The sequence below is a fragment of the Phocoena sinus genome, chromosome 7, assembly GCF_008692025.1.
Source record: "Phocoena sinus isolate mPhoSin1 chromosome 7, mPhoSin1.pri, whole genome shotgun sequence".
In the NCBI taxonomy this organism is placed as follows: Eukaryota; Metazoa; Chordata; class Mammalia; order Artiodactyla; family Phocoenidae; genus Phocoena; species Phocoena sinus.
The window spans coordinates 22,475,261-22,491,872 of record NC_045769.1 but is presented as its reverse complement, the minus strand read 5'-3'; the positions used below and the strand labels follow the sequence as shown (position 1 = coordinate 22,491,872).

General features: G+C 40.5%; 1 protein-coding gene across 1 annotated transcript in view; it reads right to left on the bottom strand.

The window, feature by feature from the left end:
• Window positions 1-16,612, bottom strand: part of ABCA12 (ATP binding cassette subfamily A member 12) — a 181,223-nt gene that overhangs the window by 38,881 nt on the left and 125,730 nt on the right. Inside the window, 8 exon segments of the mRNA XM_032637501.1 lie at window positions 1,399-1,559; window positions 2,368-2,564; window positions 4,044-4,262; window positions 6,061-6,247; window positions 7,159-7,305; window positions 8,165-8,299; window positions 8,388-8,457; window positions 9,567-9,896. Of these exon segments, the coding sequence (XP_032493392.1) occupies window positions 1,399-1,559; window positions 2,368-2,564; window positions 4,044-4,262; window positions 6,061-6,247; window positions 7,159-7,305; window positions 8,165-8,299; window positions 8,388-8,457; window positions 9,567-9,896 (1,446 nt within the window).

Genomic DNA, 16,612 nt, shown 5'->3' with positions numbered 1-16,612 from the left:
AGAGAAGTTAAAAACTCCCTTGTCCGTTACGCTGTAGTCCCCAAGGGCCCCAATCAGAGGGTGGCAAGTTCTTTTAGGCCAGTTCAGACCTATGCCAGATAACAATCACTCCTCTTGTGGCTTCCTGTCCCACTTGGGATCCCTATACTTGCCTATAAGTCACTTTCTACTACTGGCTCCCCTCTCCACCTCACCCTGTCCCTTCTCCAACCTCCTTTCCCACCATCCTCTTTTTCCCTCTTATGTATGTACCCCACCCTAGTGACAACAGACTCCTTCTGTCGTCCGATGCTTCAGGCTCAGGCATGCTTCCTCCTCAGGGCCTTTTGCAATTGTTCCTTTGCCCCAGATAGTGACATGGCTCACTCGCTGCCTGGCCTCAACTCTTGGCTCAACTGTCACCTTCTCAGAGACCCCTTCTCTTACTACCCTACTTAAAATGGCACCACCCAGCATTCCCCATGCCCCTTCCTCTGCTTTATTCTACCCATAGCATTTATCACCTGCTAATATTCTAAATAATATATTTATCAATTTTACCACCTGAATTCCCCACACTCCATCAGAACATAAACTCCATGAGGGCAGAGATCTTAATATCATCAGTTCACTGCTGTATCCCCAGCGCCTAGAACAGTGTCTTGGGCACATATTAAGACATTGTATGCACCTGATACATAAGTTTTTGAATGAATTAATGAATATAACAAGGAACTACTCTTTTATATTTTGGAAGTCACATCCGGATGATCAGATATAAAATAAATGATAGTGGTCAAAACCTTTCTAACAGCATACACATCTGGCACAGTATTGATACCTATGCTATTTTAGGTGGTACAGGGAGCCCTAGTAAGCACTTTTGTTCTTCCAAGATGTGAAAGCACCACTGGTCTGTCTGAATTAATCTCCACATTGCCATTCAAGGAATACTGATCAGAAAGTGAATACATGACTGCATATTCTCTTCATTTGCTTTTTATAGAGCAGAAAATCTAATTTTTAGCCTTATAGGCTGAAATGCTAGGGAAACTAACAGGCTGATCCTCCATCAGTAGCCTTAGTACAGAACTTTCTTTCATCTAGCACTTGGTTCTCAGTGTGCAATCCCAGACCAGTAGCAGCAGCATCACATGGGCTGATGTGGACCTTGGCAGAAATGCAGTAAATTCTGAAGCCTCATACCAGATCTACCAAATCAGAGACTCTTGGGGGTGGAGCCAGAAAATTTGGGTTTAACAAAAGACCTTCAGTGGTTCTGATACTCGCTCAGTTTGAGAAAACATGAACCTAACGGATTAACTTTAGCAATGAGTAAAGTTGGACAGATTCTGCTTCTGTTTCATACAAAACTTAATTTACGGTCCCATAATGAGGTATGTTTTCTCTCCTACAAACCTTTTTCTTGGTGAGTGTGAGGTGATACCCGTCCCCAAAGGCTTCCTTGAGATAAAATGGTGACCCGCAGCAGCGCAGCCCCCCCTCCTCCAGGAAGGCGATGCGGTCACTCAGCACTTCAGCCTCGTCCAAGTGGTGTGTCGACAGAATGATTGTTCTGGCTTGAAAATACAGAGGAGAACAACCAAGAATGAAAAGTGAAGCTGCAGTTCCCAGGATGTACTGAGTTAGCACAAGTAAATCCTGTGATTTATGAGGAGGAGAGTCACGTTTTATGGGCTAACTGAAAAACTGATCAGAATGAGCTTTCAAACTGAGAAATGCGGACGGGGTATTCCTAAATGTTTTTCTTATAAATTGGCAGCAAATACACAGCGCTTATGCTGTAAGGCTGAGTGTCCACACTCTGCAGGGGGGGAAACTCTTCCTAATCCCTTAGTCTGTCCCCTTGGCTTCACTTCCATTCTCTCTCTTTCTTTCTGTCACTTCCATTCTCTCTCTTTCTTTCTGTCTCTCTCTCTCTCTCCCCCCTCCCTTCACTATGAAAAAGCAGTAATTTTAAAGACTTTTTGAATATTCTTCTCTGATTAAGCCACTCTACTCTGATTGCTCCTTTGCTTCACATCCTGTTAGCACTTATTTAGTCTGTTTTCAGTTTATTTTCATTTGTGTATGTTTGGTATCTCTAATTAGATTCTAAGCTCCTCTAGGCAGAATTTGGAACTTCTATTGGATTTGCATGCTCTCAAAAGGGCCAGTTAAGTGCTCAATTCACAGTGGGCACTACATAGATATTAACTAATTGATCCAGGAATTTAGCTGGGAGAAGAGAGGACCTCACAAAAGGAAGAGCACACCTTAGATCTTTAATGGAGATTATAAACAGAAAAGGCTTTAACTTCTTTGCGTGCATCCCAGAGGGCAAAATTATGACTGTTGCTTGGTGAAGTTATAAGAAGATACTCATACCAGTTTTGTTCTTGGATATAACATCCCATATACTTCGGCGAGAGCATGGGTCAACTCCCGTGGATGGTTCATCTAAAATTACCACCCTTGATCCTCCAATAAGAGCTATGGATATGGATAACTTCCTCTTCATTCCTCCTGACAATGTTCCAACTCTCTTATGACGATGGCTATATAGTCCAGTATCTTTTAAAGTCCTTAAAAAATGATATATAGTGGTTATTTTTTTACAGACAGAAAATGTGAACAATGGAAAAATACAAAAAGCACCTTAAATGAGAGGTATTCACTAAGCAACTATTATGTGCTCAGCAAGGTAAACTATTGAAGATTCATGATACAGTTTTCTGTTACTTATCATCTAGCTGGCGGTATAAAACTAATATTCAGAAAACAACATAAGGAATACATGGCTCATTATTTTATTCATTCGTTTGACAAATATTTATAGAGTACCTGCCTGTTTTCTGCCAGACTGTGTTTTAGGTGCTGTGGAAAAGCACTAGCCGATAACGTTCCTAACCCATTAGGAGATTATGTTCTAGTATGTGTGTATATCAGGAGGAATGCTGGGGAAATTCAGTAGATAAACATATCCCAAGTAAGTTTATAATATGCTATTTCATGATAAGTGTGAATTAAAAAAAAATACAGGGTATATGAGTTGAGTGCCTGGGATATGCTATTTTAGGCATCTATTCTACACATGGTGGTCCCCTCAGAGAAGCTGACATTTGAGCAGAGACCAGTAAGGTGGAGGAGTAAGTCAAAGGGCTGTCTGGGGAAGGCTGCTCTAAGTAGAGGGTACATGGGAAGCCCTGAGGCTGGAGCAGGCCTAGCATAACTAAGTGTGCACCTGGGTGAGCGTGCCTAGAGCAGAGTGAATGGGGAAAAAGCAGAAGGAAATAAAATCGAAAGGATTGGAAGCAGGTCAGGAAGTGCCTCATAGGCCTTGGTAAGAACATTCCTGAGTTTCACAGAGTGTGGTGAGAAGCCATAAGAGGGTTTTGACAAAGGAGTGACCTGGTCTGATCTGCAGTTTAAAAAGGTCACCTTGTCTGCTCTTTGCATAGACTGTACAAGGGAAAGTAGAAGCCGGGAGTCCAGTTAAGACCAGTGTGGTAGGGACTTCCCTAGTGGTCCAGTGGTAAAGAATCCACCTTCCAATGCAGGGGATGCAGGTTCGATCCCTGGTCGGGGAACTAAGGTCTCACATGCCGCAGGGCAACAAAGCTCATGTGCCACAACTACTGAGCTTGCGTGCCACAACGAGAGAGGCTGCATGCCGCAAACTACAGAGCCCACATGCCCGGAAGCCCACGTGCCACAACTAGAGAGAGAAAACCTACACGCCACAACTAGAGAGAAGCCCGTGCGCCACAACTAAGACCCGAGGCAGCCAAGAAAAAAAAAAAAAGACCAGTATGGTATCCTCGGAGATTAGAAACAGAGGATTGGGGGTAATATGGGAGTCAGAGATGAAGACAGTTAAACAATTCCAGTATAATAACTGGCCAGTGAGGATAATGCCCTTAAATGTATACGATACTAGAAAAGTAGAAAAACTAAAAACACTTGTTTCCTGAGAAACTGTCTCCTACTGGTATTATTACTACAGCTTGACGTCTTTTTGAGAGGAGTTACCCACGCATGTTCTCATTGCTGTCATATCTGACCTTTTTACTTCCTCGTGCAGCTGCTTTTTAGTCCAGTGAGGAGCTTTGATGGAGCCGTATAAGAGGAGGTGCTCCTTGGTAGTGAGGTAACTGAACAGGACATCATGTTGCATGCAGACCCCCAGGTTCTTCCTCACGGTGTGGAGATCTGTTTTGATATCTTTTCCGTAAACCAAGATGGTACCTGCTGAGGCCTCAAACAGCCCAGTCAACAGGGAGCTGGGAATGAAGAAACCGTAAATTAGGTGTGAACCAAAACTCTGAGTTAGATTTTAGGACTAAATGTATCTCAGTTGTTAGCAAAACATGTTACAGTGTATCTTCCCAGGCCAGGTCAAGCTATGAAGTGAAATGGGATTAACTGGGAATAAAAATTAAAATTACTTTTACGCCTCCAATAATTTAGAGTGTGACAGAAACACTATGTGATGACGATGATGATAGTGGTGGGGTGATGGTGGTAGCAATGACAGAAATGGTTGCGCTTTTTAACTGCAAATGCACTCCCTCCTTGAGCAAACTCCTGCACTTGCCTGGCATCAGGTAGTACCCATATGCAATTAAGCCTCAAATTTCTGTTTTCCACATGAACTTTGGTCATCTTAAGTCCCTTACTCTACCCTGTGACGAGAATATTCTCACCTACAAACTCCTCATATTTCAGATGGTCAGTAAACTGGGGAGTTATTTAATATCCATCTTCTCCACTAAAATGTAAGCTCCATGAGGTCAGGGAAAGGACTTGCTATCTCACCACCCTCAGTACCTAACTAGTGTCTTGCACGTAATAGATCTTAAATGACTATTGCGGATTAAATAGGAATCAACATAATATGTAATTCTTCCCATAAATACACATTAAAATCAAATAACATATTTCTTTATATATTCTTTATATTCAGAAAACTGAAATGGGGACTTTCTCAGCTAAAATTATAGCCTCTTCAAAATCCTTCTCCATCACTTTTCTTCACTGTCCTCTTGTTACCTGTTAGAAATCTGACATTTTAAGCATTGTATTCTTACTAGAAAGCCAACTCTGAATTGAAACAGGTCATATAAATGAGAGTAACTGCATGTTCACTCATTTCGTAACTTTCCTTTGTCTCCTTTTATTTACTAAAGATTAATTTGTATATGTTCTGGCAGTCACTGAGCTTACTCACGATGATAGCAAATAGCATATCCAACAACAGACACTTGTTCTCAAATAAGGCCTAAAGCACCAACAGCATCTTAGAGCTGACTCCAAGCTAAGCCTAGTAGAGCACTGGAGGTGAGTCACAGAAAAAAATTAAACAGAATGTCACTTTAAAAACATTTGAATCTTCTCCATTAGGATACAGGAAAATGCTAGTTAACTGAAGAGAGAGAAAGAACAGCCCATGTACCACTTGTGGACTTTCTGATCTATATCTGATAGCTGGTGATTCTTTTCTTTCTTCATGAATCAAGGTAAGGGTTCTCTGTAATAGAGTGGCTGGGGCTGAGTGTGTTTATACCAAGGTTTGTGAACCCAAACTGGTACATGGGCCAGCATAAAAATGCAAAGAAATGAAATAGACTGAATGTATGAAGCAGTAAAGATTGGTGGGGACCAGGGACGAACCAGAAAGTAGACGGCCCCTTTGAGAACAGTCACTAACAAGCCCCAAACAATTGTCTCTACCTAAGCCTGCAGATCCAATGTTGCCAGAACTTCCTATTATCTAAGAGATAGCAGGAATATTTATATTTATTGGAGAACTCTCCCATTTTTAAATGCTGGCACTGAAATTAAAAATTTTAAGAAGTACCAGTGTGCCAATATTAGGTAGAGCAAATAAACCTATCTGGTGGTTCTGATCTGGACTTTGAGCTCACAATTTGGACCTTTGACTTGGACTCCATTTTCCAGGAAACAACTTGAGCTATCTTAATCCATCGGGGAGTTGTAACAACTTTATATTTATGAAAGAAATGAAGAAATATTAAGTAATATGCTTCCATGACACCTAAGTGTTGAAAAGTAACATACATGGTAGTAGTTTTCCCAGCGCCATTGGGCCCCAGCAATGAAGTAATATGTCCTTCATAAAAGTTCAGACTGAGGTTAGCAACAGCAATTTTTGAGCCATAGTTCTTTGTGACCCCATGCAGGGCAACCCCAACTGTGAGATCTTTAGGTTCAGACTCAGTGTTGGAGGGAAACATGTATTCAGGACCTGGAAAGAAATTAAGAAAAGAGTTGTAAGCTCACAAGGAAGATAAATGAAGCTAGAGTTAGACTTTTCATTAATTAAAAATTGAAGACTATAAAAACACAAGCCTCAAAGTAAAAAATAATTCCAGGAATAAATGATCTACTATAGTCTTCAGCCTTCTCACTTGTTTCAAAAATGAATGAGAGTGTGGAACCACACTCTAAGGTTTATATTGCCCTTCTCTGTCAGGAAAAGTAGTCTCAGAATATAGTATCATAATAATGAATTCTCCTTTATTCCACAGATCTCAAATACTCAAAACACAATTTTAAGGCTTGGTCCTCCAACTGGACAGGATGATATCTACTTACAGAATAAATGTCTACAGTGACAAGGCTCGCTCATATCTGTGGTTTATAGAATCGGTTCATTAATTACTCTCCACATTTCCTTCAGGCATCACAGAAGGACCACTTATATGGGTCATCCTTACTTTATGAAGCTGACACTGCTCACCCAATGTCAGTAAAACATGAGCCTTAAACTGTCTGTTCAGTGTTGCTGACGGGTTAGGCTAAATTATCCATACTTGTTACTTGGTTACTCCTTATGACTAGTGACAGACGGCTGAGGTGAGGGGTGCAGACTGGCGCCAAGGAACAAAGTTTTTCTCTGTGTGAATCTAACTGGAACACAAAAGGATCTGCAATCTTGGCCTAATTAGCACCATATGCTAACCAACTGGGCTAATGAGCTCAGAAAAAGCCACAATTTAATCTCTCTAAGAGTCCCAACACATATGTGTAGACATATTCATCCATGACTAAAAGGATAATTTTGCCACTTAGAAAAAGCTAATTAAAATCACTAGTCATGTAAATTTTATGTCACTTCTCTCATAATAATGCATGTTGTTGACCTACTTGTCTTACTGGCAGATGGGATGGTGTTCTGCATCATGATATTAGTAAAGATAAGGCCATTGCTTTTCTCATGCTTCACTTCTGCGCATCCCAACCGCTCCTTCCAATAGGAAGGAAGGAATGGAAAATACCATGGAGCTGCCATACCATATGTACCTGTAAAAAAATGTATTAGGAAAAGTAATTATTAATTGATTGCTAACATTAAGCATCAGAAGCTAAATAACAGAGTACTTACTATACAGCGTTCAGGAAGTATTTTTTTGTGGTCTCAGTTTCCAAAGTAAAGTAAAAAAGATAGTCTTTTAAAAAATTCTTTCTTTTTTAAACAGCTTCATGGGGTATAGTTACATACCATAAAATTGAATCATTGTAAGTGTAGAGTGAGACGATTTTTAGTAAATAAAGTTGTGCAACCATAACCACAATCCAAAAATTCCAATAACTCCAAAACTTTCTCCCATGCCCTTTGCAGATAATCCCTACTTTCAACCCAAGTTACAGGCAATCACTGATCTGCTTTGTCTCTATATACCTCTCTTTTACAGAAATTTTATATAACTGGAATAGAAAAATAGCCTTTTATTCATTTATAGCATCAAAAACGTACAAATATAAATAAGACTTAGTGGAAAAACTCCTGATCATGTTGAAGTTTTAACCACTTGAGACCTAGGAGGGGAATCCCACCAGTCTTGTTCCATTAGAACTGGATAAATTCTCCTTAGAATTAGGAGACTTGATATTTGCCTTATGATATCTTGTTCTCCCATTTGGAAAGACGGGATTCCATGTTCCTTAATTCACTCTATCCTTTAAAGGAACATCAGAGAAAAAATCTCAACAGTGCATTATCTCCTCCTGGAAAATTTTGTTTAGTTTTGGGATTTCAGTGTTTCTTTTTGGAGATGATATGTGGCAAAGAAAAATATTAGAAAATATATATTAGCAGATTTATAATAAATATAATTTATTACCATAAAAAAGCATGTATCTATAGGAAGCATGTTCGTACCTGGGAAAACGTTCCTGACATACCAAGCAATAAGGAAATAAATGAAAGCGTCGGCTAGGATTAGACAGCATAGCCAGCCAAACGAAGTGGTGTCATCCTGAACTGGGGAACTGTACATATTTTCCCACTGAAGACCTAAGAAGTGAACACATAGATTTATTCTTCTATGAGACATATTGCAGGTGTGAAAGATAAAATCCAGTCGTAAAGGAAGTGAACCTACCAATGCCCTGCTCCTCATATCGTGCAATGTACTGACTTGCATAGCTGAAAGCTGTTGGGGACAGCAGGCTCTGTGAAGAAAATCAATGGCAATGACAGTTCTCATAGATTTCACACATTTCGCCCAGAGGGATCTTAACGTACTTAAAACTTTGGGCACTTATACAGATAAAACTGACGTTAACTCTCTAAGCATATTTAAAAACACAGAGGTCCCTTACCAAGCACGCTACAACTCTGGAAGAATAGGAGAGGAAATAGCAGAAAACAAAAGCAGTAAAATTATAATTTGAAAAATATTTATCAAAAATCCAAAAAATATATATCTAAACTTATTAAATGTTGCTTAGCAATTTATAAAACCAGTAATAATAGGGTAATGCAATGTTAAGGCTAATATCAAATGAAATGTTAGGGGCCAGAAGATGTTTTTACTTCAGAGATTGACTTCAAGTGATCGAAGTTTTATGCACGAAAATATACTAAAATGTCAATTGACTACTAATAATGCAACAAATTAAAAATTTAGATGTTGTTTAAACTCAAGGTGGTCAATGTCAAATGAAAGTTATTTTTCTATTTCCATAAACAGCAAAGTTTTAATATGGCTCGCAGTCAATGATGAGCTTTACTTCTGCTTTCCAAATTTCAAAGTCGGTAAACTTAATGCTTTCGTTAAAATTCTTAAATTAATTTAGTACTTTAATTGAAAAAGCAGAAAAGAATTCAAAATTGATTATATGCTCTCAGCGTATTTGTCTTTATGCCTGTATGTTATATTATATGTCATAAAAACCATGAGAATTATTCATTTATGAGAATAATGCCAGCTATAGAGGCTCTAAGATATTTAAGGAATTGGGCCAAAGAGAAGTCAGAATTCTTGATGATCTTCAAAACTTGATGTACTACATTTTAACTGTTCTTTCTTCAGGTCTATCTTATAGTAGCATCACATATTATAGTTTTAGAAACCGTGGAGAAAAAGTTTTCTTTTCATAGTCTTACACTTGTATGGTAGACAATAACGTAACTGACTCTCATTAGGACAGTTACTTATATTTTGCAAACACTGAACTTTTACATTTAGATAAGTGTACTCTCAGTTGGAGAGCCAAAACCACCAAAAAAGGTCCACTCCTTTCACACCCTGGCCATTCAGTTGTGACAGCTGACTCACCATGAATACTTTTATTATACAGCTCAACTCATTCTCAATTGTAACCAGAACAATAAATGGAAAAAAGGCAATGATGTAGATGAGGCTTCCAATCAGAGCTGCAATGTTGGTGTTGTTGAAGAAGACACTGATAAGGTAGCTCATGGCAAGAACTGAGAAGCTATAGTCCGAAAAATACAGGAACAAAATGAACCCATTTGTTTTCGGAAGAATATTGCCAAACTTGAGTATAATGATGAGGATGATGATGGTAACCAGTAAAAATCCAACACTCTCTATAATCCAGGCAAAAAAGTGGCTGCAGGAGTTTACACCCATCATCTTCATGTACTGTAAAAAGGAAAAAGTGTTAGCTCCTTCTTAAGCCAATATACACTTAAATAACAATTATTCCTGTATCATTCCAAACTGTCCATGAGACTCTTCATACACATGGAACCAGGCATTTTAATGATTTATCTAAGTCTAGTATTTGTCCATGCTTGCTATGTGAAATTAATATGACCATTTATTCTAGCCTATCTTAGATTGTATATTCCCAGAGTGCCCCAATATAATGAATGCTTTGGATGGTGAGGTTTGTTTTGTTTATTGACAACTTCATTTTATAACTGGTATCTAAGTGATGTCTCCAGATTAAACTAGTTTAGAATAGATCATCAAAATTTACGGTATCCCCTGCAGAATTTTACAACATGAATTTGACATTTGTGCAGGCATGAATATTTCAAGCTGGTGAAAACCCATGGTTTACTTCAAATTCAATGTAGGGACTGAGGTAATAAAACTCCATAATATTTTTACTAAACATGAATGAACAACACAATCAGTATTCATATTCCCGAGATAAATAGAATAGACCTGGTTCCAAAGAATTTAAAACAAGCAAACTTTGAAGGGGGACTTTCTGCCTTTTGAGATAACATTCCCCTCCTTAAGATCCCCAACAGTCTAGGTCAGGTTTGTCATCTTTGTTTTCCAAAAAGATGCCCATGAACCCAAAATGAACTCATGTATCTCAGGTAATCTATACCTCTCTCGCTCTCAGTTGATATTCTTTAGTAACCCAGTGATATCCCTAGAGACCAAGGCATTCCACCAAGGTAGAAAAACAGACCAGCATGTTTGTGCATTAACTCAAAAGGATTCTGAAAGATCTGAAGTCCCTAGGACCTTGGGTGTCTTGAATTTGGTGACTTGAATTTGTACCTGGTTTCTAGTTTTAACAACTCTTAATGTTAAGCTTATGAATGTAAATTCCATTTAAAAAAAGAACAAAAGAAATGTTCCACTAACAGCTTTATAATCCAGTACTTTTTTTGTAAAATCAAGGATTTTCAATGCCCCCCACTTCAAACCTAACTTGTCCAGGAAAAAAAAAAAAAGGGAACGTGCCAAATCTTTTGCTCTACAAGCAAAATTGTGAATTTTACTTTTTGCCTTTGCAACTCATTACATTTTGATAACTCCGCTGCTCCAGTTGTTACCATGGAAACAGCTACCTGACTGGCAAGAGTCTAAGCTGTGGGCCTTAAGCTAATCACCACTGTGGAAATCCTGTGACTTTTCCTCTTAACTTTGCCCTTTTCCTCACCCTCTTCTCTCCTACTACTTCTCTCCTCCCAGACCCTGCCACCCTTTGAAGTAAAGACTCAGTCTATGTTTCCACAGGAATAAATGTGTGGGTCAAAGTAAAAAAAATCAGCATGGAGTGAAGATTCACTAGGGAAAGTTTTCTCCAATTGCTATGTATCTATCATTGAAAAGAAAACTACATTTTGGTGTGAAAAAGACCTCACAGCTCTTATTTTATCAATTCTTTCCCTGCATGCCACCCCATTTGAGAAATTACTGTGTCATGTTTGATGACTTCATTTCAGAGATATTCACCAGTTTTTTGGTGACTTTCTGGTTATTTGTATTTTGACGTTTTTACTGAGTGTAATGCCTATTTGAATATAATTAAATGGGGAGTTAACAGAACCCATAGAACTACCCCAAAGCTGATATTCACCACCTAATTTCATGTGACCTACACAAAAAATATTGCCCCCCGCCACAGCAATGTATGTCAGTAGGAGGCAAGTCACTATATTTTACAAGGTGGATATACAATATCAAGGACTCTATCAAGGACATGAAATACAGCTGACTTAAGGTATAAATATGTTTTCCTTCCCTGACAATGGATAGCTTCAGTATAAAACATTTATATATCTAGAAAATTCTACATTCATAGCCTTGTTAAAAAATAATTTAGCAAACCCAAAGACCAGGACTGAAGGTGTTGATCACCGTAATTTTGAAATTTTCAAGGCTCAAGATCAGATTTCTATTCCCAAGAGTTGGTAGAAGTTGGAGACTGATCATTGCTGTTTTTTTTTTTTTTTTTTTTTTGCGGTACGCGGGCCTCTCACTGTTGTGGCCTCTCCCCTTGCGGAGCAAGCACAGGCTCCGGACGCGCAGGCTCAGCGGCCATGGCTCACGGGCCCAGCCGCTCCGCGGCATGTGGGATCTTCCCGGACTGGGGCACGAACCCACATCCCCTGCATCGGCAGGCAGACTCTCAACCACTGCGCCACCAGGGAAGCCCCTGATCATTGCTTTTTATCAAAAAAGATCAGGTTAGGTGCTCCCCAAAGTGTTTACTACTTAACATTCTAGATCAAACTTCAGTGTTAAACTTCAGGATTTTATGCCATGAGAACAGCTGAGAGAAAAGGCAATGAGACTATGTAAGTCATCCATATATTATTCAGATTCACTGCCAACTTTGAGATAATCAACAAGACCAAACTTGCTAATGGAAGGTCACCCACAGAGAACGGCTGGCATTAGTGTCTCCTCAGGGTGACAGATTCAGGTGTTGGCTTTGTAATCAGAGTCACTTTTCTCAAGCCCCCCAAACCTGCTGAAGCAATTCATCAATATCTGATAACGTGTTACTCAGGAAAACCTCTCTGCACAGTGGTCAAAGTCTGTTCCAGTTCTTGGCAGAAAATAACGACAAGAAAGAGATTCTGTAAGATTGTGGATAAATGTGTCACATTCAAGAGAAGCTTATGCACAGGGATTGACATTAATGCTGTCAGGAAAACAAATCATAAATATACATATATTTACTTGACAGCAATGTCTTCATTCAATTCAACAAGAATGTCAAGAACTGGTTAATAAGAAATAATAACATTTTCTACCTCAAATTTTATATCCTATTATAGATATTTATGGTATTGTTTTTAGTTAGGATATAAAGGATATTGTGATCATTACTTGGAATATTCCAAATTCTCACTAGTAGGATGGATAGTGTGTACTGAGAAGATATAAAAAAGAATAAACTAGGCAGAAGGGAAGAGGCAGCATGACCAAAGGAGGGCCTCTGGGGTGTGGAGTTCTGGAGTTTGGAGGAAAACATGTCCCCTTTCTCACAGAGCTGAGGTTGAGGAACAGGTGCCTGGCTGCGCACAGTGAAAAAGAGAACCTGGGTGGGAAGGTCTCCATGCCACTTACTGTGAAAAAAGTAGAGGCATAAAGAGGCTAAATAATTAGTCAGAAATGAAACAGCCAGGAGACGTGCACGATGGCAGAAGAGTAAGACGCGGAGATCACCTTCCTCCCCACAAATACACCAGAAATACATCTACAGGTGGAACAGCTCCTACAGAACACCTACTGAACGCTGGCAGAAGATCTCAGACCTCCCAAAAGGCAAGAAACTCCCCACATACCTGGGTAGGGCAGAAGAAAAAATTAAAAACAGAGACAAAAGAATAGGGATGGGACCTGCATCTCTGGTAGTGAGCTGTGAAGGAGGAAAAGTTTCCACACACTAGGAAGCCCCTTCACTGGCAGAGACAAAGGTGGCGGGGGGGGACGCTGCAGAGCCATGGAGGACCACACAGCAACAGGGGTGCGGAGGGCAAAGCGGAGAGATTCCCACACAGAGGATTGGTGCCGACCAGCACTCACCAGCCCGAGAGGCCTGTCTGCTCACCCGCCAAGGCAAACGGGGACTGGGAGCTGAGGCTCGGGCTTCAGAGGTCAGATCCCAGGGAGAGGACTGGGGTTGGCTGCCTGAGCACAGCCTGAAGGGGCTACTGCGCCACAGCTAGCTGGGAGGGAGTCCGGGAAAAAGTCTGGAACTGCCTAAGAGGCAAGAGACCATTGTTTCAGGGTGCACAAGGAGAGGGGATTCAGGGCACCGCCTAAATGAGCTCCAGAGACGGGCATGAGCCGCGGCTATCAGCGCAGACCCCAGAGACTGGCATGAGACGCTACGGCTGCTGTTGCAGCCACCAAGAAGCCTGTGTACAAGCACAGGTCACTATCCGCACCTCCCCTCCCGGGAGTGTGTGCAGCCCGCCACTGCCACAGTCTCGTGATCCAGGGACAACTTCCCCAGGAGAACACACGGTGCGCCTCAGGCTGTCGCAACGTTACACCGGCCTCGGCCACTGCAGGCTCACCCTGCACTCCATGCCCCTCCCTCCCCCCCGGCCTGAATGAGCCAGAGCCCCCTAATCAGCTGCTCCTTTAACAACGTCCTGTCTGGGTGGAAACAGACGCCCTCAGGCGACCTACCTGCACAGACGGGGCCAAATCCAAAGCTGAACCCAAGGAGCTGTGCGAACAAAGAAGAGAAAGGGAAATTTCTCCCAGCAGCCTCAGGAGCAGTGGATTAAATCTCCACAATCAACTTGATGTACCCTGCATCTGTGGAATACCTGAATAGAAAACGAATCAGCCCAAAACTGAGGTGGTGGACTTTGGGAGCAACGATATATATATTTATTTCCTTTTTCTCTTTTTGTGAGTGTGTATGTGTATGCTTCTGTGTGTGATGTTGTCTGCATAGCTTTCTTTTACCATTTGTCATAGGGTTCCGTTTGTCCATTGTTTTTTTTTTGTTTGCTTTTGCTTTTGCTTTTAGTATAGTTTTTAGCACTTGTTATCATTGGTGGAATTGTTTTTTGGTTTGGGTGCTTTCTTCTTCCTTTTTTTAAAATTACTTTTTAATTTATTTTTAATAATTATTTTACTTCTTTTCTTTCTTTCTTTTTTCCTCCCTTTTCTTCTGAGCCATGTGGCTGACAGGGTCTCGGTGCTCCAGCTGAGTGTCAGGCCTGAACCTCTGAGGTGGGAGAGCCGAGTTCAGGACATTTGTCCACCAGAGACCTCCCAGCTCCACGTAATATCAAATGGTGAAAGCTCTCCCAGAGATCTCCATCTCAATGCTAAGATGCAGTTCCACTCAACGACCAGCAAGCTACAGTGCTGGACACCCTATGACAAACAATTACCAAGACAGGAACACAGCCCCACCCATTAGCAGGGAGGCTGCCTAAAACTATAATAAGGTCACAGACACCCCAAAACACACTAACGGACGCAGACCTGCTCACCAGAAAGACAAGATCTAGCCTCATCCACCAGAACACAGAGTCCCCTCTACCAGGAAGCCTACACAACCCACTGAACAAACCTTAACCACTGGGGGCAGACACCAAAAACAACGGGAACTACGAACCTGCAGCCTGTGAAAAGGAGATCCCAAACACAGTAAGTTAAGTAAAATGAGAAGACAGAGAAACACACAGCAGATGAAGGAGCAAGATAAAAACCCACCACACTAAACAAATGAAGAGGAAATAGGCAGTCTACCTGAAAAAGAAATCAGAATAATGATAGTAAAGATGATCCAAAATCTTGGAAATAGAATGGAGAAAATACAAGAAACATTTAACAAGGACTTAGAAGAACTAAAGAGCAAACAAACAATGATGAACAACACAATAAATGAAATTGAAAATTCTCTAGAAGGAATCAATGCAGAATAACTGAGGCAGAAGAAAAGATAAGTGACCTGGAAGATAAAATAGCAGAAATAACTAGTGCAGAGCAGAATAAAGAAAAAGGAATGAAAAGAATTGAGGACAGTCTCAGAGACCTCTGGGACAACATTAAATGCACCAACATTCGAATTACAGGGGTCCCAGAAGAAGAAGAGAAAAAGAAAGGGACTGATAAAATACTTGAAGAGATTATAGTTGAAAACTCCCCTAATATGGGAAAGGAAAAAGTCAATCAAGTCCAGGAAGTGCAGAGAGTCCCATACAGTGTAAATCCAAGGAGAAACACACCAAGACACATATTAATCAAACTATCAAAAGTTAAATACAGTGCTTCCCTGGTGGCGCAGTGGTTGAGAGTCCGCCTGCGGATGCAGGGGACACGGGTTCGTGCCCTGGTCCAGGAGGATCCCACATGCCGCAGAGCAGCTGGGCCTGTGAGCCATGGCTGCTGAGCCTGCACGTCTGGAGCCTGTGCTCCGCAACGGGAGAGGCCACAACAGTGAGAGGCCCGTGTACCACACACACAAAAAAAAGTTAAATACAAAGAAAAAATAATAAAAGCAGCAAGGGAAAAGTGACAAATAACATACAAGGGAATCCCCATAAGGTTAACAGCTGATCTTTCAGCAGAAGCTCTGCAAGCCAGAAGGGAGTGGCAGGACATATTGAAAGTGATAAAAGGGAAAAACCTACCACCAAGATTATTGTGCCCAGTAAGGATATCATTCAGATTCAACGGAGAAACTAAAACCTTTACAGACAAGCAAAAGCTAAGAGAATTCAGTACCACCAAACCACCTTTATAACAAATGCTAAAGGAACTTCTCTAGGCAGGATACACAAGAGAAGAAAAGGACCTACAACAACAAACCGAAAACAATTAAGAAAATAGTAATAGGAACATACATATTGATAATTACCTTAAATGTAAATGGATTAAATGCTCCAACCAAAAGACACAGACTGGATGAATGGATACAAAAACAAGACCCGTATATATGCTGTCTACAAGAGACTCACTTCAGACCTAGGGACTCATACAGACTGAAAGTGAGGTGATGGAAAAAGGTATTCCATGAAAATGGAAATCAAAAGAAAGCTGGAGTAGCAATTCTCATATCAGACAAAATAGACTTTAAAACAAAGAGTATTACAAGAGACAAAGAAGGACACTACATAATGATCAAGGGA